Source organism: Martes martes (genome assembly GCF_963455335.1).
Source record: "Martes martes genome assembly, chromosome: 4".
NCBI classification, from domain to species: Eukaryota; Metazoa; Chordata; class Mammalia; order Carnivora; family Mustelidae; genus Martes; species Martes martes.
The window spans coordinates 1042374-1062524 of NC_137891.1; the positions used below are offsets into that span (position 1 = coordinate 1042374).

Genomic DNA, 20151 nt, shown 5'->3' on the forward strand with positions numbered 1-20151 from the left:
TTTTAATAGACACAGATAAACTTATTAAACTAATATGCACAGGATAGGCCCTAGAGTAGCTAAAAAATAATAAATCAACAAACAATAAATCAATCTTGAAGAAGGAGAATAAAGTGAGAGGCTCCTTCTCCCTGATACTAAGACCTACTGCACTGCTGTTGTCATCGAGCATGTGTGGCACTGGTGGAGGGACAGATACTGAGGTCTCTCGAGCTGGATACAGAGCCACGTCCAACTGATTTTGACAGATGTACAGAAGAAATGCACTGACTTAATAACAGTGTATCAATACTGGCTCATCAATTTTTTTTAAAGAGAAATAGCCAAACTTGGATTTTTTTGGTTAAAATTTTGGTCAGTTTTATTAATAAGCAACAGTCCATCTCCAATATCTGTGGGTAGTGCAAATTCAAGAGTGACCTCATTTTCCACGGGAGACCACTGTTTGCTCCCTGAGAATCATCCAATGTATGCGTAGCTCGACAGGGCCTTCCGGCATCCAAATTAAATCTACTTGCTTCAAAGCACTTAGCGTTCCCATCTCGGGTCCAAGGGCGAATGTGATGTGTTTTTCCAAGATGTTTCATCTTTGGGCAGATCCAGAAAATACTGTGATCTAGTTGTCCTAGAGGATGTGATCATGATCAGCACAACTGAAGTCAGGTCTCCCAGGACATGATACATGGCATCAAAAAAAAAAAAAAGCTTATGGATTTTTGGCCAAAAATTCTGGTTTGTTCACTTTTCTCCAAGCTTCTCAGCGCCAGGGTCATCTTCTTGCCCTCAATAATATTGTAAATCAGTGCCTTAAATTGTTTCTTGCTTTATTCCAGTTCTTCCCTTAAGTCAAATGCACGTTTCATCTAGACCTACATATATACAAATTCAAGAGAATATGAGTTAATATTGCAATATATTCCTCAGCCACTATTGCAAATACTACACTAATTTCTGAGTACCTCTGGAACGGCAGATCAAAACAGGAAGAAAAGCAAGAAGATCTGACCCGTAAGTTAATTTTTTTCCTACCGGGTGCCTCTACCACTCACCTTCCCCTGCACAACCCACAGACTTTCAGGCTCCAGACAGAGCCCCTGAGGTGGGAGAAAATACCAGCAAATCACGCATCCAGCAAAGTATCTGTGTCCAGAATATGTGACAAATTCTCTGAACAAAGAAAGAAAAATGATTTAATTAGAACACAAGAGATCTGAACAGACACTTCATCGAAAATATAGGGGCACCTGGGGGGCTCCGTGGGGAAAAGCCTCTGCCTTCGGCTAAGGTCATGATCTCAGGGTCTGGGATCGAGTCCCCCCTGCCCCGTGGGGAGCCTGCTTCTGCCCGCCGCTCCCCCTGCTTGCGCGCGCTCTCTCTTTCTCTCTGTCAAATGAATAAATAAAATCTCAAGGGCAGTGCAGGGGCCACACAGCCTCTCCGTGCCGTTCCCAGGACAGGAAACCACTGGGCTGCCCACTCCGGCTGCCCTGGACAGACCGAGGCTCTGAAAACTACCATTTTCGAAGGAATCTGGATTGTATTTTGAAAACGTACGTCATTGTATTTGCAACCTAGGTGGGCTCTGAAGGCCGTTTGCACCCAGATGGGCTCTGGAGCTCTCGGACAGCGTCTCATCCCACAGCCCCACGAGCACCTGGCCAAGCGCATCCGTGGAAGACAAGGTTCGCGTCCTCGCTCGGTTCTGGCTTTTTCTTTTCAGATGATTCATTGCCACAGGATGTGATTGTTCCATTTTGGGCAGGTGAGCCCCAGACACTGGTAGGAGCTGACGTCCTGCAGTCACTTTGGTGTGGGCCGATATTTTTTTTTTTCTTAAGTCAGGTGGTATGAAATGTTAAAGGTGTGCATTTTGCTGAAATTGTTCTTTATTAGGATGCCTGGGAGTCTCAGCCGTTAAGCATCTACCTTTGGCTCAGATATGATCTCAGCGTCCTGGGATTGAGTCCCGCATTGTGCTCTCTGCTCAGTGGGGAGCCTCCTTCTCCCTCAAATAAATAAAGTCTTTTTAAAAAATAAAATAGGGGGGGCGCCTGGGTGGCTCAGTGGGTTGGAGCCGCTGCCTTCGGCTCGGGTCGTGGTCCCGGGGTCCTGGGATCGAGCCCCGAGTCGGGCTCTCTGCTCAGCGGGGAGCCTGCTTCCTCCTCTCTCTCTGTTTGTCTCTGCCTACTTGTGATCTGTCTGTCAAATAAATAAATAAAATCTTTTTAAAAAATAAAATAAAATACAATAAAATGTTCTTTTCTAGCCGATCGTTCCACAGAGAATAAGTGTACCACCCAGGCGCCCGCCCCGAGATTGACTTTTTTTTTTGCTGTTGTTTACTTTTTTTTTTTTTACTGAGTTGAAATTCACATAACATAAAATTAACCACGTTGAAGTATAGAATTCACAGATATATTCACAAAGTTGTGCAACCATCACCACCATCTGGTTCCAGAACATTTTCAACCCCCAGAGACCTGCGCCCATGAAGCAGTCCCTCCCCATTGCCCTCTCTCCAGCCCGAGTCCTGGTAACCACTGTCCGCTTTCTGTCTCTGTGGATTTACCTATTCTAGGTATTTCCTGTGCATGGAATCATAGAGCGATGACCTTCTCCGTCTGATTTCCCTCATTTAACAGATGCGTTCCAGGCTCATCCATGCCGTATCGAGAATCGGTACTTCATTCCTTTTTATGGCCAAAGAATATTCTGCAGTGCGGATACGCCACATTTTGGTATTGACGAATATTTGGGTTACTTCCACCCTTTGTCTGGTGTGTACATACTGCTACTGCAAACATCCCTGTCCAAGTTCCTGTGTGGACACGTCTCACTTTTCTTGGGCATATACCCAGGAGTAGAACTGTTCAGTCGTAAGGTAATTCTGTACTTCACTTTCTGAGAAACCACCATACCGGTTCCCACAGTGACTGCAGCGTTTTACATTCCCACCAGCAGCGCACAGGGCCCCTATTTCTTCCCATCCTTGGCAACACTTGTTCCCCAATCAGCAGGAGTATTACCATTGGGGGTGTAGTGATGTCTCGTTGTGGTTGCGATTTGCACCTCTAATAACTAGAGGGGTTGGACATATGCCTGTTGGCCATTGATATATACTTTTGTAATGTCTATTAAAGTCTGCCCGATTTTAAATTGAGTTATCTTTTTGTTATGGGGCTTAAGGCTCCTCCCACCTATCCTTCTTGCTCTCAAATAAATAAATAAATACTAAAAACTAAAACAAAACAAAGACAAGACATCCCACAGAATGGGAGAAAATATTTGCAAATCATATATCTGATAAGGGCCTTTTGATGCACAAATTTTTAAAAAATGATAAAATTCAATTTGTCTGTTTTCCTTTTGTTGTTTGTTGATGTCATATCTAAAAATCCATTACCAAACCAAGATCATGAAGATTTACCCCTATTTTCTTCTAAGGTTTTTTAAAAAGTTTTAGTTCTTACATTCAGGTCTTTGATCCGTTTTAAGTTAACTCTGGTATGTGGTGTGAGGTAGGGGCCCAGCTTCCTTCTTTTGCATGTGGACGTGCAGCTGTGCCAACCCTGCTTGTTGAAGAGACGATCCCTCCCTGTTGAATGGTCTTGGCAAACTTGCCGGAAATCAGCTGATCATAGATGTATTTCTGGACTCCCAGTTCTATCCCATTTGTCTCTATGGCTGTCTTCCTGCCAGTACCACAGTATTTTAGTTACTATAGCTTTGTAGTTTCTTTTGAAATTCAGGAAGTGTGAGCCCGCCAGCTGTGCTCTTCTTTTTCAAGACTGTATTGTCTCTTCTGGGCCCTTTGCGATTCCATGTGAATTTGAGGGTGGGTGGAGGAGTGCCGACCGCACTGACTCCGTCTTTGGCCCTCCATCTCGTGCATGCCCACACGATGACCTCCCAGGGCTGGTCAGTGTGGGGAGGTTAACGCGGGCCCTGTGGGGAATGTGGGAAGGCTTGTTCTGATCTTCCTTAGAGAGTTGCGCAGACGGCCCCATTTTAGATGGTTACCCTTTGTCGTTTGCTTATTCAAGGTTCAAACCCTCTGCCCCTCTTTCCTCCCAGCCCAATAGTTCACAAGGATTGAGGGGGTGGTTTTCATCCTGCTTTAAGTGAAGAAGTCACAAACAGCATTTTTTTTTTTTTTATGAAGGAGAAAACCTTCCACTTTTTGACTATTGTGAATAACGCTGCTAGGAACACAGTGCCCAGATATTCGTTTGAGTCCCTGCTTTCCATTCTTTGGGGTACACAGCCAGACGTGGGACAGCAGCTGCCACCCCATGTCAGAGCCCTACCAGCAGGGAACAAAGGCGCAGATACGTCCACCTTGGCAACACTGGTTGTTTTCCATGTTTTTGACAGTTGCCATCCTAAACGGTGTGAGGTACAAATGCATGGTTTTTGCAAGAAGTAAAAACTGGCATTAGTACTTGTTCTGCGTTACTCAGTAGTCCTCTGCTCCCTGCCCCCTCGCTCCTTGAAACAGACTCTCCCAAGAAATAATGCTGGAGTATTGTGAGCCGGGGGCCAGCCGTGCCCACATCCAATGGCTGGACCCAAACCAGTCACTGTTACAAGCACATTTCATGAGACTGCACCAGGGTGAAGACATGAACGACCAATATTTATTGCCTATGATGACGAGTTTCCAAAAATGAAAACAAAAAAATGATGAGTATTTCACGGATTTTACTCACTGTAAAGTGGTACAGGCTTTGACTTAAGTGAAAAGCTTAAACAAAAAAACAAACAAAACACTGGGGGGGCCACATGGGTGGCTCAGTCATCAGGCGTCTGCCTTCGGCTCAGGTCATGATCTCAGGGTCCCGGAATCAAGCCCCACATCGGGCTCCCTGCTCAGCGAGGAGCCTGCTTCTCTCTTTCCTCCCGATTCATGCTCTCTCTCACTATCTCTGTCTCTCTCTCTCAAATAAATGAATAAAAATCTAAAAAAGAAAAAAAGACATAGGCTTAGGCAGAAATTAAATTTTAAAAATAAAATTAAAATTAAAAAATGAAACAAAGCAACAACAACAAAAACTTTGGGGCGCCCAGGTGGCTCAGTCAGTTAAGCATCTGCCTTCAGTTCAGGCCATGATCCCGGGGTCCTGGGATTAAGTCTCTCATTGGGCTCCCTGCTCAGTGGGCTGCTTCTCCCTCTGCCTCTGCCTCTGCCTGCTGCTCCCGCTGCTTGTGCCCTCTCTCCCTCTCTCTCTCTCTGACAAATAAATAAAATAAAAACATGCAAGAGTAATGTTCCAGTAAATATGTGATGTTGAGAAAATGAGAAACAAAAATGTATGACCACGAGGGAGAAAATTCTCACACAAATAAGCCCCAGTGTACACCTGCGTCCCAGTGCTTTCTGCACCAATGTCCACAACAGCCAGACTGTGGAAAGAGCCCAGATGTCCATTGACAGATGAATGGATAAGAAGATGGGGTTCATATACACAACGGAGTATTACTCAGCCATCAAAAAGAATGAAATCAGGGCACCTGGGTGGCTCAGTGGGTTAAGCCTCTGCCTTCGGCTCAGGTCATGATCCCAGGGTCCTGGAGTCGAGTCCCACGTCGGGCTCCCTGCTCAGCGGGGAGACAGACTGTCCCTCTCCTATTCCCTCTGCTTGTGCTCTCTCTCTCTCTGTCAAATAAATAAATTAATTAAATATTTTTAAAAAGAATGGAATCTTACCATTTGCAACACATGGATGGAACTAGAGGATATGATGTTAAGCGAAATAAGTCAATCGGAGAAAGACAGCTATCCTCTGATTTCACTCGTATGCGGAATTTAAGAAAGAAACCAGAGATCATAGGGGAAGGGAGGCAAAGTAAGGCGAGAGGAAACCAGACGGAGACGAGGCGCGAGCGACTCTGAGGGCTGCCGGAGCGAGGGCGTGGAGGGCTGGGGTGCCGGGGTGGGCCGTGCGGGTGCGCGCAACTCAGGGGTCACTGAACGCCGCGTCTGAAATGAAGGACGCACCGTGTTCATTCACTGAATTGGAATGAAAAAATAAACGTGTTTATAAAGCCCAGAAGCGATTTTGATAAAAACGACCGACCGCTCCTGATGAAAGCACGAGGGCAACCGAGAAGAGTCGTACGTAACCGAGGTTTTCTTTCTCCCACTGCCGCCCTCCGAAATGGGACGGGAGGGAAACGCGCGAGCGCCGCAGGGGGGCCACACGCACAGGCCGCGGCGCGGGGGCCGGGCGTTCCCGTCCGGGTCCGAACCCTCGCCGGGTTCTCCCCGCGGCGGGCGGGGCGCGGGCGGGGCGCGGGCGGGGCGCGGACGGGAGCGGGGCGCGGGCGGGGCGCGGGCGGGGCGCGGGCGGGGCGCGGGGCGCGGGCGGGGGCGGGGCGGCGCGGGCGGGCGCGGGCGGGCGCGGGCGGGGCGCGGGCGGGGCGCGGGTGGGCGGGGCGCGGGGCGCGGGGCGCGGGCGGGGCGCGGGCGGGCGGGGCGCGGGCGGGGCGCGGACGGGAGCGGGGCGCGGGGCGCGGGCGGGGCGGCGCGGGCGGGCGCGGGCGGGCGCGGGGCGCGGGCGGGGCGCGGGTGGGCGGGGCGCGGGGCGCGGGCGGGGCGCGGGCGGGCGGGGCGCGGGCGGGGCGCGGACGGGGCGCGGACGGGAGCGGGGCGCGGGGCGCGGGCGGGGCGCGGGTGGGCGGGGCGCGGGGCGCGGGCGGGGGCGGGGCGGCGCGGGCCGGCGCGGGCGGGGCGCGCGGCGCCTTTCCCGGCCCAGCACCGCGCTGGGGTTTACGCGCGATCCCAGGCGCCTCAGCAAAGCGGCTTCGGCACGTCGAGGCAGAGTGAAGACAATAAAGCAACCCGGAACGGTAACGACTTCGGGAAGTGTCTCCCCTGGCGTTCAGGGTCACTCGAATGCAAATCAGGTGACGCCGTTTGACTGTAACAGCACAACTAGTAACCGGTGAAACGCTCGCCAGAGAAGGAGGGCGTGCGGGGCAGCGCCCGGCAGCCCGGGAAGAGGCGGCCTCGGGGTCACCCCTGCCCCGTCCCCCGAGCGCCCAGACGCGCGGCCCCGGGGGTGCCACGCCCAGCCGCGCGGCGAGCTCTCAAGGGCCGTGCCCTCTTGCGGGCTGTCCTCTTGCGGGGCGTCGTCCACACCGGAGCGCAGCGCACGGCTCGCCCGCGTGAGCAAGGCCGGGTGCCGGGAACCGCTCGCGTTTACAGGGAAGGCCCGCGGGTCCAGGGCAGACCAGTCCCCGGGGGACCCTACGGACCCGGCCGACCCATCACGGTGGCGGGGGAAGGGCGAGGGACAGGGCAGCGCTTGTCACCCGGGGACCCGAAGGACCCGTCCGGACCTTGCCCTGGCCGCCGTCATCCCTTCGGACCCGGCAGCTGGCACCTCAGCCCCTGAGGCCGGCCCACGGACGGCCGCTGTCCCTGGAGCCGCGGGCCAGCGCCCGCCGCCCCCCGGCCCTGAGGCTGCGGAGTCTCAGCGTCCCCCACCCTCCCGGGCTGGGAGGACGGAGTCTCCGCCCAGCACCCGGAGGCAGCCGCGGCGGGACCCGCCCAGCCCAGGCGGAGCCGCGAGAACTACATTTCCCAGACTGCGGCGCGTTCCCGGACTCCACTTCCCAGCGGCGCCCGGGGCGTCCCCGAGGACTGCATTTCCCAGAGTGCCGAGGGAAGGCCCGTAGGCACCCTCCCGGTCCCGCCCCCTCCACCTGGCAGCCGCACGAGGCTGGACGCTCCAGCCCCTGCCGGAAGCCGCTCTCCAGGCGACGGGCAAGTGGGGCAGGTCGCAGGTGAGACGGCGCGGGGCGCCGAGGGTCCCCGCGGGAAACCCGGCGTGGCGAGCCGGGGCCCGGGCCCTGGCTGTTCCGTGACAGCCGGAGAGTCCTGAGGGGTGGCGGGATCCGAGGGCGTGGAAGGGGACCCGGGGCCGTGGGAGTGGCGTGGGAGGAGTCCTCAGCAGCTCGCCAGCCTGCTGCTCGACTGCCCGCGCGGTCGGGAGCCGCCGATGTCGGGGCAGTGTCCCCTCCCGGCGATGCTGGCCATGGGGCCCTGCCGCCGGGTCAGAGCCATCCTGCAGGGACGCGAGCAGATTTTTGGCCCGAGGATAGAGTCCTCAAGGGTGGTGGTGCCCTGAGGCCTGTCCGGTTCTGAGCCGGAAGCGCCACTTGCCCAGGAGGAACTAGGCTGGCAAAGGCTCTCCTGGACCAGCTGGCCGCGAGGGTGGGCATTGAACCGCAGACAGGGCGCTGCTCCTTCCTTGCCTGTGGCGTGTGAACTTTGGCTGGGAGTAACCTTCATGATATGGGCCAGGAGCCCCCAAACCCAAGATCGTCTGCCTAACCACTTGTCCACTCGAGGTGTGCCGATTGTCCTCTTTCTTGGTGCAGTGTGGGTCTTGGGTTGGGCCTGCAGGGCACAGTCTGGGACCAGGCTCTCTTGGTTGGGTGGCAGCCCCAAGGCCCCTGTGCAGATCTCGGGCTCCCTAGGGAACGGGGCTGCGAGAGGAAGACTGGGGCCATCTGGGTCTCTGTGGTCCTTAGCAGGCTCTCTCTTCTCCCTGTGGTCGGAGGGGCAGGGGGTGGTTCTCATCCCGTTCCACTCGCCACAGGGAACCCTGGGCTAGCCTGTGGATGGTTGCTATGGGATGCAGTGCTAAGGGGAGTGACCCGAAGCAGGGGCATCTCCAGGGAGTGGGGTTCTGTCTGCCTCCCACCATTTGCCTCCACAGGTGCAGCCAACATGAGTGAGCCTGGAGGGTCAGTCCGAGTCCTAGTGACAGGGGGATCTGGGCTGGTGGGCAGAGCCATCCAAGAGGTGGTAGCAGATGGAGCTGGACTGCCTGGAGAGGACTGGGTGTTCGTCTCCTCCAAGGACGCGGATCTTACGTGAGTGGACCCATCCCTGGAGCAAAGCCTTCAGACCCAGAGCTCCAGGCCAGCCCTGTCCCTGAGCCTGGTAGCCTCATGTCTGGGTCCTTCCTGCCCGGTGGCTGGCCTGGCTTGGGTGTGTGCAGCTCTGCTTCTCAGCAAACATCCTCAAATCTATTCCTGGAAGCTCACGCCCTCATAACAGCCAGTGCCCGAACTGGCCACTTTCCTTTTTGGCAGCACCTCCTGCCATCGGCCCTGCCCCCAGCCTCCAGTACCCCAACCCCAGGGTGCTAGTTCCTTCCCTCAGGCCTCCAGGGGGCCTCTGATGGCCTGGCTCCTCCCAGGGACGCTGCACAGACCCGAGCCCTGTTTGAAAAGGTCCGGCCCACACATGTCATCCACCTTGCGGCAATGGTGGGGGGCCTCTTCCGGAATATCAAATACAACCTGGACTTCTGGGTGAGTGTGAGGGCCCCGTGCAGCACTGGGAACTTCTTGGTTGGCTTCCCATGCTTATGTTTTGGCCCCAGGAAGTCCCTGAAGGTCAACCTTGGCCCAACCGGGTGGGGGCAGTCCCTGCGGAGTCCCCAGTGATCCACATTTGCTTGGCAGGTAGACAGGCAAGCTGGTGGGCCTGTGGGCCCAGTAGGAGAAGTCGTGGAGCTGACTAGGGGCCTGGGGGAACCAAGACACACCAGTTTTTGCTTCTTCTTTTTTTTTTTTCTAAGATTTTATTTATTTATTTGTCAGAGAGAGTGAGCACAGGCAGACAGAGTGGCAGGCAGAGGCAGAGGGAGAAGCAGGCTCCCCGCTGAGCAAGGAGCCCGATGTGGGACTCGATCCCAGTATCCTGGGATTATGACCTGACCTGAAGGCAGCCGCTTAACCAACTGAGCCACCCAGGCGTCCCCAGTATTTGCCTCTTGACCCTGGGTTGGTTTCTACCCCTGAGCCCTCTGGGCCTCTAGACCCTCTTGCTCCTGGACTTCTCTGGTCCAGCCGCACTGAACCAGGCCTGCCAAGCATCCTGGGGTGCAGAGATGTGAGCTGAGCTCTGGGTCTGAGGCATCTGGCCTGGGGACGTGAGGTGTGGTGGAAGGGGCAGGAGGAGAGCAGAGCTCTCTGCCTGCAGCCCTGCTCCTGCCAGGCTATTCCCCTGAGGCTTGACCCCACTAGCTCTGGGCATCTGGTCTTGGTGTGATTCAGCCCCGCATCAGGCACAGCGATGGCAGAGGCTCAGGTCAGATTCTGCCCAAGGCCCCTGTCACGCCAGAGATCTCCCTGTCTCAGTAGCATCTTCCCAGAAGCCTGACTGGGTGCCGTCTCTCCCTCTCCTAAAAGTGGTACAAATGCCCAGTTTCCTCCCAGGATCCAGGGAGAGGGGGGCTGGGGGAGGAGTGGGGCTGGCCAAGGCTTCTTTGCTCCTGGGTGGTGTGGTTGGGTAGGCTCCTCTGGGGTAAAGGAATGGAGGGACCCCTTCTCCCCATCCCTGCCGCTGGGCCAGATTGGGCCTGCCCTCAGCATCTGTGTGGGCGAGGTCCAACCCTGAGCTAGGGGGTGTGGTCCTGCCCTCCGGCCTCCTCCCAGAGCCCCAGGGCTGGGGTAGGGATGGGGAGGATGTAACAGGTTTGGAGGGGCCGTGGTTTCTGGAAGGTCTATGCTGGGAGGTGTTGGCTTGTCCCAGGAAGCAGTTAGGGTGAGCTGGCTCAGGTGCTGCCCTCGTGGGAGGGACCGGAGTGTGTCCAGCTCTGTCTCTGGAGGGGCTTGAATCTGCATCTGCCCTGCCCCCCCCCCCCCGACGCCAGAGGAAAAACGTGCACATCAACGACAACGTCTTGCACTCGGCCTTCGAGGTGGGCGTGCGTAAGGTGGTCTCCTGCCTGTCTACCTGTATCTTCCCGGACAAGACCACCTATCCTATCGACGAGACCATGGTGAGGGGCGGGGCCAGCGGGGGCGGGGCCAGCGGGGGCGGGGCCAGGAAAGCAAAGGCTTCCCCTGCTCCCCTAGATCCACAATGGGCCACCGCACAGCAGCAATTTTGGCTACTCCTACGCCAAGAGGATGATCGACGTGCAGAACAGGTCCTCCGCTCACGTGCCCAGCTGGGACCCGACAAGAAAAGGGTGGAGGGCCCCGTGGGTTCCCCGGGCAGGGCTCCCACCCTTCACAGCCCTCTTCCGGGGTCTTGGGTTTCTCCATCCATGAGGCCAGGGTGGGTGTGGTGGGTGGTGGTCCCAAGGCAAGGGCCGGAGGAGACGCTGGGACTTCGCAGGGCCTACTTCCAGCAGCATGGCTGCACTTTCACCGCTGTCATCCCCACTAACGTCTTCGGGCCCCACGACAACTTCAACATCGAGGACGGCCACGTGCTGCCCGGCCTTATCCACAAGGTGCACCTGGCCAAGAGTGAGTGCCTGCTTGTGGGGCCCCAGGGCCTCAGCTGGGAGGAGGCGTGGTGGCTGGCACAGCCCCCCCAACACCTGCACCCTCCCTGAATCTGCAGGCAGCGGCTCTGCCCTGACGGTCTGGGGCACCGGGAGGCCACGGAGGCAGTTCATCTACTCACGGGTTGGTGTGCGACGGCATCTAGCTCTCCTCCCAAGTGTCTCCTGCTGGCCATGCTGGCTGTGGGAAGGCCACAGCGTGAGGGAGCCTGGGAAAGGAGCGGGGGTCCAGGCTGAGCAGTCACAGGTCCTCCCTGGGTCCCTATAGGCACCTGGCTCTCTGGGCCTCGCCAGGCGCAGCACTGAGCTCAGTGAGAGACGTGACTCTCTGTTGGGGGGAGCTTGCTGAGAGTCACCCAAAGGGAGAGACTTCTGGCCCCAGTGGAGCCCGGGCTGTGCCCTCACTGAGCAGGGCACCTAGGAGGGGTGGCCTTTGGGCCCATGTGGCCGTAACTTGTGGCCTTTGACCCTGTGTGACTTCTAGGACCTGGCCCGGCTCTTTGTTTGGGTCCTGCGGGAGTACAACGAGGTGGAGCCCATCATCCTGTCAGGTGGGTCCCCCTTGGTGCCGCGGCCACTGGGGCAGGGCAGCGCGGTGTCCGTCCTGGGAGCAGCTAGGGTTGGGAATGAGTATCGTGGGGGACTGGGTGACAGCGAGGCCAGGCGGAGGAGGCCTGACCTGGCTGTTGGCCCCCGCCCCCGCTGCCCCCACAGTGGGCGAAGAGGATGAGGTCTCCATCCAGGAGGCAGCCGAAGCTGTGGCGGAGGCCATGGACTTCCGTGGGGAGGTCACCGTATCCTTTGGCTCTGACGCACCCAAGATGGCTCTTCCCCTGGCGGCTGGAGAGGAGGGGTGGTGCTCTGGCCCCAAGGCTCCCCCTGGGAAAGGCAGAAGAGGTTCAAGGGCAGGCTGGAGCAGGGTCACCCCTTCTGCTGCGGCCTTGACCAGGCACCTAGTTTGATACAACCAAATCGGATGGGCAGTTTAAGAAGACGGCCAGTAACGGCAAGCTTCGGACCTACCTGCCCAACTTCCGGTTTACACCCTTCAAGCAGGGTGAGCCCCCTGGGCCTCCCACGGCTCTCCCACCCCATCCCTCACGACCTCCTATCCCCTCCTTCCTGGCTTGGGTGTCCCTGCTTCAAGCTGCAGACCCCCTCAGGGTCTGGTGTCCAAACCCTTGTGGGGGAGGCAGGACACAGAAGGGGTAACTGCCTGTGTCGCTGGGGCCTCTGGCCTCCCCCTGTCCTCCGGCGGAGATAATGCAGCCCCAGCCCTCACCTGCCACCACCTGTCTCCGACCCACTTCTGCAGCTGTGAAGGAGACCTGTGCCTGGTTCACCCAGAACTATGAGCAGGCCCGGAAGTGAAGCCTCCGAGGCCTCGGAGACAGCAGCCTCAGACCCTGCGAGAGTGGAGGGCACTGCCTGGCAATCTGGGCTCACGTTCTACTCCTCTGCCAGGGTGGCTCTGGGCAGCTGTGCAGTGGGGCTGCCATTCATGTCCTCAGGGAAACCAAGGGCTGGCCAGGCCCGGCACCTTGCTCCCCGATGCCAGTCCTGGGGTCCTGAGTGTGTCCCCTCTTAATCCTGCTCTCCCACTCCCTGGGAGGTAATAAAGTCCATTTTCCCAGGCCTGGCCCCAGCAGCTCTATGCCACCCCCTCCCCCCGCAGGCACTGTCTGCCTGAGCCAGACTAACCCCAGGCTAACCATTCATCTGCTGATCGCTCAGCCTGCTGGGCCAGGGCGGCTGACTGTCCCTGGAGTAGTAGTGCAGCAGCGGCCGGCAAAGCATGTGTGCAGGTGAGAAGCAGGCCGCCTGCAGGGGGGAGGTGGTGGCTGGTCAGCTGGTGGTGAGCGGCCCGGGATCATGACCTGAGCCGAAGGCAGAGGCTTTAACCCACTGAGCCACCCAGGCGCCCCTAAATGCAATCTTTAAAGAAACCCACAATCTTAGATTTTCAAGCCTTATTTTACCCGTGTCAATTAAAAGTTAAAGTACTCCACTGCTACTCTCTCGTCAGTTTCTAACACGGCCGCTTGCCGCCGCCAAGCACTCCATCGCCCCCCTACCCACTCCCTGGGACCAGCAAGATGGGCCGAGTCTCCGCTGGAGACCCAGGCCTCAGGAAGGCCTCTCCTGCCTTCTTGCAGCAGCCTGGGAGGCCCAGGAAAACCGGGATCCAAGCTGGTTGTTGGAGCTTCTTAACCCCGTTCAGCGACAGGCCGCTGCTCCCATTCCCCTAGCAGCGCCCGCGTTACGCTGGCACCGGGACCCGCTGCGGCTTGGAGAGGGGCTGACCACAAGCCCGGACCGGGCAGCCCTGCCCTCCGCACCTGAGTCCACTCCCCGGCTCCAGAGGCCCAGGGCGCCCCGAGGACGCGGCTCCCACCCAGAGACACCGGCCAAAGGCTGGCCGGGCTCCGCTCCCCAGCTCCTGACGTGTCCCGATGTGGGGTGTGGGGTCCGGGGTCCGGGCCTTGCCGGCCCCGGCCTTTCATCAGAGTCACGGCGAACGCTTCCTCCTGGAAACTAAGCTACCCAGCAGCCCCCGCCGGAGCTTTCCCGGCCTCTGCAGCGTCCCCGCGAGGGACACCCACCGGGCACGCTCCAGGCCGCAGACCGCCGGGACGGAGTCGGAGGAACCCCCACCCTTTCCGACCCTTCGCCTTTGAATGGAGCCTCTCAAGCGGTCTCCACCACGCACCCGCAGCCTGCCACGGCGAGCCCGGGCCCGGAGCGAGCGGCCCACGCTCCCGCCCGCCGCGCAGCGCCTCGCGGACCGTCGGGTGCCCCGCCCCCCGCCCCTCGCGCTCTCTCGCGCTCTCTCGCGCTCTCTCTGTCGCTCTCGGTCTCTCTCGGACCCCTGAGCGGCGGGGCAGGGACTCGCTTCTGAGCGAGCGCAGAGCGCGGAGCCCGGAAGGGGGTGGGCGGAGCGTAAAGCCCCGGGAACCAATCGACGAGGACAGGGGCGAGGGGGCGTAGCCCGTTGGCGGGGCCGAGGGCGTGGGGCGGGGCACGGTCGGCTCGGGCCGTGGCGACATGGCGGCGGCGGTGGCAGAGCCGGGGGCGGACCCGCTCCGCGTGGGCTTTGTCGGCGCGGGACGTATGGCGGAGGCCATCGCGCAGGGCTTCATCCGAGCAGGTGGGGCGCCGCGGGCGTGGGCGCGTGGGTCCCCGGGTCGAGCCAGCGGGCGTCCGACGCGCGCCCGGCGTGCGAGGGAAGGGCTCACCTGCCCGGGGGGATGCGCCCCGCAGAGCCCCTGGGCGAGGAGCGAGGGCCACAGGCCAGCCCTCCGCGCGGGTCCGCAGGGTGGGCCGGGGCGGACCGCGGACTCTGCTTCCTCAGCGCGGCGGCCGGGGTGCGCGAGCGCGCGTGGAGCTGGCCGTGCCCGCGGGGGCCGTGGGGCTCGAGGGGCCGCGGAGCCCTGGACATGTGCGCGGTCCGACGTGAGACGGAGAACCGCGTGTGGCCGGGAAGACGGGGGACGCGCAGCGAGCGAGAAAGTAGCGTGTCTGCGTGGTGCTTAGCGGTGGCGCGGGGGGCGTTGCGCTTGCGTTCGGTTAAATAAGACGTATTCGCGGCGACTTTGTCTTCCTCTCCTACTCGCTCGACGTGACTGCTAGGAACTGTGAGGTGGAGTACTTGGCGGCGGCATTGCCCTCGGGCAGCACCCCCGCAGAGCTGGGACTCCCACTAACTTCTGGGCCGCCGCCTGGGTCCCGGGGTTGACCTTTGAGACGGCGACTCTGTGCTGTTTGTGTGCGGGCCCCACTGCGCCGCAGGCTGCAGGTGTCCTCCCCGAGGGCACTGCGGCCCTTTGGGGAGAGAGACTTCTCCGTCCTTCACGTTGCTGGGTGTGTGGCCGCTTCCCTGGTCTCGCCCCACTAGATGCTACTAGCATCCCCGCAGTTAGGACAGCCGAAACTGTCCCCAGAGGTTACCACATGTCCCCTGGGGTTGAGGGGCAAAACTTCTCGGGTGGAGGACCGCAGTGCCGTCCTGGTCTTACGCCACCGGGTTTGGAAAGCTTTACGTGCACGTTATGGGCTGGCTTTCCGCCTCCAGCCACAGTCAGGGTTCAGAAGGGTCAGAATCATCAGAAAATAGTTGAGTGCACGTCGCAGGTGTTTCACCTGTAAAACCTGGCTGTATGGCTTTCCTCCCAGGGCTGTGCAGGTGTAGTGTGGAACACAGCACTGGTGCGTGTAGGCACGTGTGCTGGTGTCATTGTCATGACTAATCGGCTCTGCGTTCTGGTTGTGGGATGCGCTTCTGCCTTTCTATTAGACGGTACAGAAACTTAATCTCCCCAGCCCTGTACACCGCAAATGCAGGTGGTTTCTACCAGGGGGGCTCATAGCCTCTGCTTGGACATCCCAGCACAGACACACCCCAACACCCAGGGAAGCCCAGGCCCTATTGTGCCCCCTCCCCGCTGTGCCCACTGCTCCACCCCAGACTTGCCATCCCTGAGTGCTGTGTCCTCATGAGACTAGGCAAGCTCTTGGGCCCCGCGTCTAGCCCCCTGCGGATTCAGCAGGGCAGGCAGGTGGTGACGACTGACAAGCAGAATAGAACGGGGCTGTCTCTGGTTCTGGGTGCTTCAAACGCCCCTGCCAAGCACTTGGGTTCTCACAGAGTGTCAGGCCAGCTACGGGCCAGGGTGGCCCGGATGGCTGAGCATGACACGCCCTTCAGTAAGGGACAGGCCGGGCTGGTTCCCGCTCTCCCTTCCTTCTGCCCCACCTCTGCACTGACCCTTCTGCTTTTGCCTCTCTCCAGGGAAAGTAGAAGCTCGGCACATCCTGGCCAGCGCACCAACCGACAGGAACCTCTGCCACTTCCAGGTGAGCTGGGCCCCAGCTCTTCTGAATTGAGGCTTTCGTGGGGGGCTCATGGTGGCTCTTGGTCCCTGTTCCTCTGAGACAGTTCCTGGGGCCAGGGAAGTGCTAAACTTTTGAGACTGGCTGGGCTGGACTGGGAAAGGGGAGGCCAAAGACCAGAAGAAAAGTCAAAGTTGCAGACAACTAGGACACAGTGAAGGGTTTGTGTGCTCACGTACATGCACATGTGTACATATGTGTTGGGGGAGGGCAGAGATGGTTGTGGGCACTCACTGGGGTCAGTGGGTGTGAAGAAATGCTGACATCAGGGGTCCTGAGAGGTGCAGAGTTGGTCCTGAGCGAGAATGGTGGTCTGGGTGAGTCTTGGCCATTGGATGTCGGGTGGTGCAGGCACTTGCAATGGGAGAGACCCGTGGGGGCCCCTGGGGGCCCCTGGGGATGCAGGGTGACCTCCCGCAGGTAGGGCCAAGGTTTGGGAGTGTCCCATGTACCCCAGCCCCGATCCCACTGTCCCCACTGCAGGCTCTGGGCTGCCAGACCACTCACTCCAACCAGGAGGTTCTGAAGAGCTGCTTGCTGGTCTTCTTTGCTACCAAGCCCCATGTCCTGCCCACTGTCCTGGCAGAGGTGGCCCCTCTGGTAACAGCTGAGCACATCTTGGTGTCTGTGGCTGCCGGGGTCTCTCTGAGCACCTTGGAAGAGGTGAGTGGCCCGGGGTGGGTGGGGGGAGGTTATGTGGGAGCTAAGGGTCTGACCCCAGAGTCCGTTTTGCTGGTCTGAACTTCCCTCCCTTTGCCATCCCAGACTGGTGGCAGCCTGGGTTCAGCCCTTCAGGAAGGTGGCATGGGTGACATCTGCTACTGGCAGCCTCTCAGACCAGCCCCAGCCTGAAGAGATGGCCAGGTGGCCAAGGGGGCTGGGACTCAGGTTCCTGCTTGCACCCCACTCGGGACGCAGGGGAGGGAGCCCACAGCTGGCTGAGGCACGAGCCTGCCTTGCAGGGCCAATCCCACATGACCCCTGACTCCGGCTTCTCTCTGACCAGCTGCTGCCCCCGATGGCACGGGTGTTGCGGGTCTCACCCAACCTGCCCTGCATGGTTCAGGAGGGGGCCATGGTGATGGCACGGGGCCGCCACGCCGGAAGCAGTGAGGCCAAGCTCCTGCAGGCCCTGCTGGAGGCCTGCGGGCAGTGCGAGGAGGTGCCTGAGGCCCATGTGGACATCCACACCGGCCTCAGTGGCAGCGGTGTCGCCTACGTAAGTGTTGCCTTGTCCCTGCAATGACTCCAGCCTTTGGGATTCGATGACATGGTTCTTGGGCTGCCTGTGAGCTCGACTCTGCGCTATGTCATTGCCTTCGTAGGCCTTTGTCCAGTCAGACCCCTGGGCTCAAGCCTCGGGCCAAATTCCTGCACTGGTGGCCAGTGTTCTGGGCTGTGTTCCTGAAGGTTCCAAGCTTTCTCCAGACTGGGAGCTACGTGCGGGAGAGTGTTGGCTTTGACAGCACCCCCCACCCCCCCACCTGCAGGTGTGTGCCTTCTCCGAGGCCCTGGCGGAGGGTGCCATCAAGATGGGCATGCCGGGCGGCCTGGCCCACCGCATCGCCGCTCAGACCCTGCTGGTGAGTGAGGGCAGCCCCTGAGGGCTTGTGGGAGGGGGCATGCACTGGTCTGTCTCCCAGGAGCAGCCAGAGGAGGGACAGCAGGCCCAGGAAGCCTGGAGGGAGATCTGGGATGGGGGTGGGGCGTGGGGCGTGGGGCAGGCTGAAGCAGGCTGCACCAGAGGAGAAGAGGCTGGCCGCCTCCCCCGAGTCACCCCCAGGGCTCCCCTCCCCAGGGGACAGCCAAGATGTTGCAGCAGAACGGGCAGCACCCAGCTCAGCTGCGGACAGACGTGTGCACGCCAGGCGGCACCACCATCTACGGGCTCCACGCCCTGGAGCGGGGTGGGCTGCGGGCCGCCGCCATGAGCGCCGTGGAGGCCGCCACCTGTCGGGCCAGGGAGCTCAGCGGGAAGTAGGGAACAGGTACGGGCTGTGGGCCGCCCCCCCGCCCCCCGTCCCAGCCCCCAGTCCCAGCCTTCCCTTCCCCCTCCCCTGGACTGCAGCTCCCCTACCGTGAAGGAGCCTCCTGGGCTGCCCCCCCCCAACCTCCAAGGGAGCAAATGAGAAGGGGCAGGACTAGAGGGGTTCATAAGCGGGGCATCCCTCACCATGGGAACCACCCCTACCACCACCCCCCCACCCCCCCACCCGGCCGCGCAGGGCAGAGGCATCATAGCAGTGGCCCACCATCACAGGTGACGGGTTCGGAGGGCTGGAGCTGTGGCAGTGTGGGCCAGGGGCCCCGCGTGCTCAGCTGGTGGGTCGGCCCTTCCAACGGCTGGGGGACTGGGGGAGGACCTGAACACCGCACAGGAGACAGGCTCCTCCTCACTGAAGCCAGCGCTGGAAGGCCACCGCATCTATCTTGTCCCCAGGTTGATCTGCCACGTGTGGGGTGGCGGCAGGTCAGCTGCAGGGAGCTGCGCCCTGAACCTGCCAGCTCCTGAGAAGACCCTGGGGCTGAGGAGGAGCCGCACCGGGTCCTTCCCTTGGGGAGCCCCACAAACAGAGCCCTGGGTGGGTCTGCTGCAGTGCCGGTCCCCAGCAGGCCAGGGGAGGTCCCAGGGGACGTGCCCAGCCTACTGCAGAGCAAGTACTTGGCTTCAGCTGCGTGTGGGCGCCCTCCCCCCCCCCACACTAAGCTCCTGGCAGGTGGCAGGCAGAGCTGACCCTGACAACCGATCCCTGGGTCATCCTCGAGGGTCTCCTGGCCTGGCCTCTGACTGCAGGACGTGGCTCTTCGGCACATCCCCACATGGAGCAACGAGCTGGGAATGCCGGGAACTCAGGTCCCAAACCAAGGCCATGGGGCCTTTGGGTGGACGGTGGGCTGCCTACCGCTGTCCCCCCACACTACCCCCATGGCTCCTGGAGCTCTCCCACCCCACCAAGGCCCTGGAGTGCCGGAACTCCCCTCGCTCCCACCTGCCAGGCCCCCACGAGGTGGGAGTGGGCCACCTCCGGTTTGCAGCCAGTCGGTCCCGTCGGGCAGCGGCTGGTGACTCCCTGCAGCAGTGCTCCCCCTGTTCCCGCCCTCCATCCCCAGCCTCCAGCCTGGCCTTCCACGCACGTCCCCAGACAACTTCTGCACCTGACCGACCTGGGAGGTGGGAATAAAGGTGGTGTCTGATCACACTGAGTGACCAATCTTTGGGCTGAGAAAGCAGAGTCCAGGGGCCCAGAGGTACCTGTGAGCTGAGGCTCGGGCCCTGGGAGCCAGCAGGGTGCAGGTGGTATGGGGACACCGGTGACCGCTCCTGGCTGTTGGCCCTGTGGGCTGGAACCTTTGCTCCTCTCCCCCCGGTGTGTGGTGGGTTCAGCTGTGCGCCTTCTCATACAGCCCGAGAACCTGGCTGGGTCGGCTCGTGGGGCAGGGGACGCACCTCTGGCCAGCCCAGGCGGGAGGGCAGCCGTGCCCTGGACAGGACAGGAGTCATGAGAGTGGCTTTGGGGGTCAGGCTGCAACCTCATCACCAGCTGCCCACAGCTCCCCTCGTAGTCCACGCTCAGGTTACTTGAACTTCTCCTTTCAGCAGTGTTCGTGTCTCCCTCACGTTTTCAGATTATGAGGTGTTCGAGATCTAAGCATTGCGTCAGAAATTACAAAATTAAGACTTCAGAACTACCTGCTTGGCTGAGGGCATAGAGCATGGAACTCGATCCTCAGGGTCATGAGTTCAGAGTCATTTGACGGAGAGATTGTTTAAATAAGTAAAACGGGGTGCCTGGGTGGCTGAGTTGGCGACGTGTCTGCCTTCAGCTCAGGTCGTGATCTTGGGGTCCCAGGATCGAGTCCTGTGTCGGCCTCCCTGCTCGGCAGGGAGTCTGCTTCTCCCGCTGACCTCTCCTCTCATGTGCTCTTTATCTTGCAAATAGTCTTT

General features: G+C 59.8%; 2 protein-coding genes across 4 annotated transcripts; both read left to right on the plus strand.

Annotated features, from left to right (window-relative positions):
- The first annotated feature begins 6715 nt into the window (after nt 1–6715).
- On the plus strand, nt 6716–13323 carry GFUS (GDP-L-fucose synthase). Of its 2 annotated transcripts, none has more exons than XM_080803177.1 (11): nt 6716–7788; nt 8727–8883; nt 9213–9327; nt 10674–10802; nt 10879–10952; nt 11144–11277; nt 11375–11439; nt 11800–11866; nt 12030–12109; nt 12273–12372; nt 12631–13323. In XM_080803177.1, the coding sequence occupies exons 2-11, from the start codon at nt 8738–8740 to the stop codon at nt 12684–12686; spliced, it is 966 nt and encodes a 321-aa protein (XP_080659303.1). In that variant the 5' UTR covers nt 6716–7788; nt 8727–8737; the 3' UTR covers nt 12687–13323. The 2 variants fall into 2 exon arrangements, with proteins under 2 accessions (XP_080659303.1, XP_080659304.1); XM_080803178.1 differs by lacking the exon at nt 6716–7788 and adding an exon at nt 8154–8355.
- Nucleotides 13324–14279: 956 nt separating this feature from the next.
- On the plus strand, nt 14280–19405 carry PYCR3 (pyrroline-5-carboxylate reductase 3). Of its 2 annotated transcripts, none has more exons than XM_080803045.1 (7): nt 14280–14463; nt 16105–16169; nt 16689–16868; nt 17212–17424; nt 17696–17788; nt 18004–18193; nt 18646–19405. In XM_080803045.1, the coding sequence occupies exons 1-6, from the start codon at nt 14361–14363 to the stop codon at nt 18184–18186; spliced, it is 837 nt and encodes a 278-aa protein (XP_080659171.1). In that variant the 5' UTR covers nt 14280–14360; the 3' UTR covers nt 18187–18193; nt 18646–19405. The 2 variants fall into 2 exon arrangements, with proteins under 2 accessions (XP_080659171.1, XP_080659172.1); XM_080803046.1 differs by having other exon boundaries at nt 14309–14463; nt 18923–19405.
- Nucleotides 19406–20151: the final 746 nt, after the last annotated feature.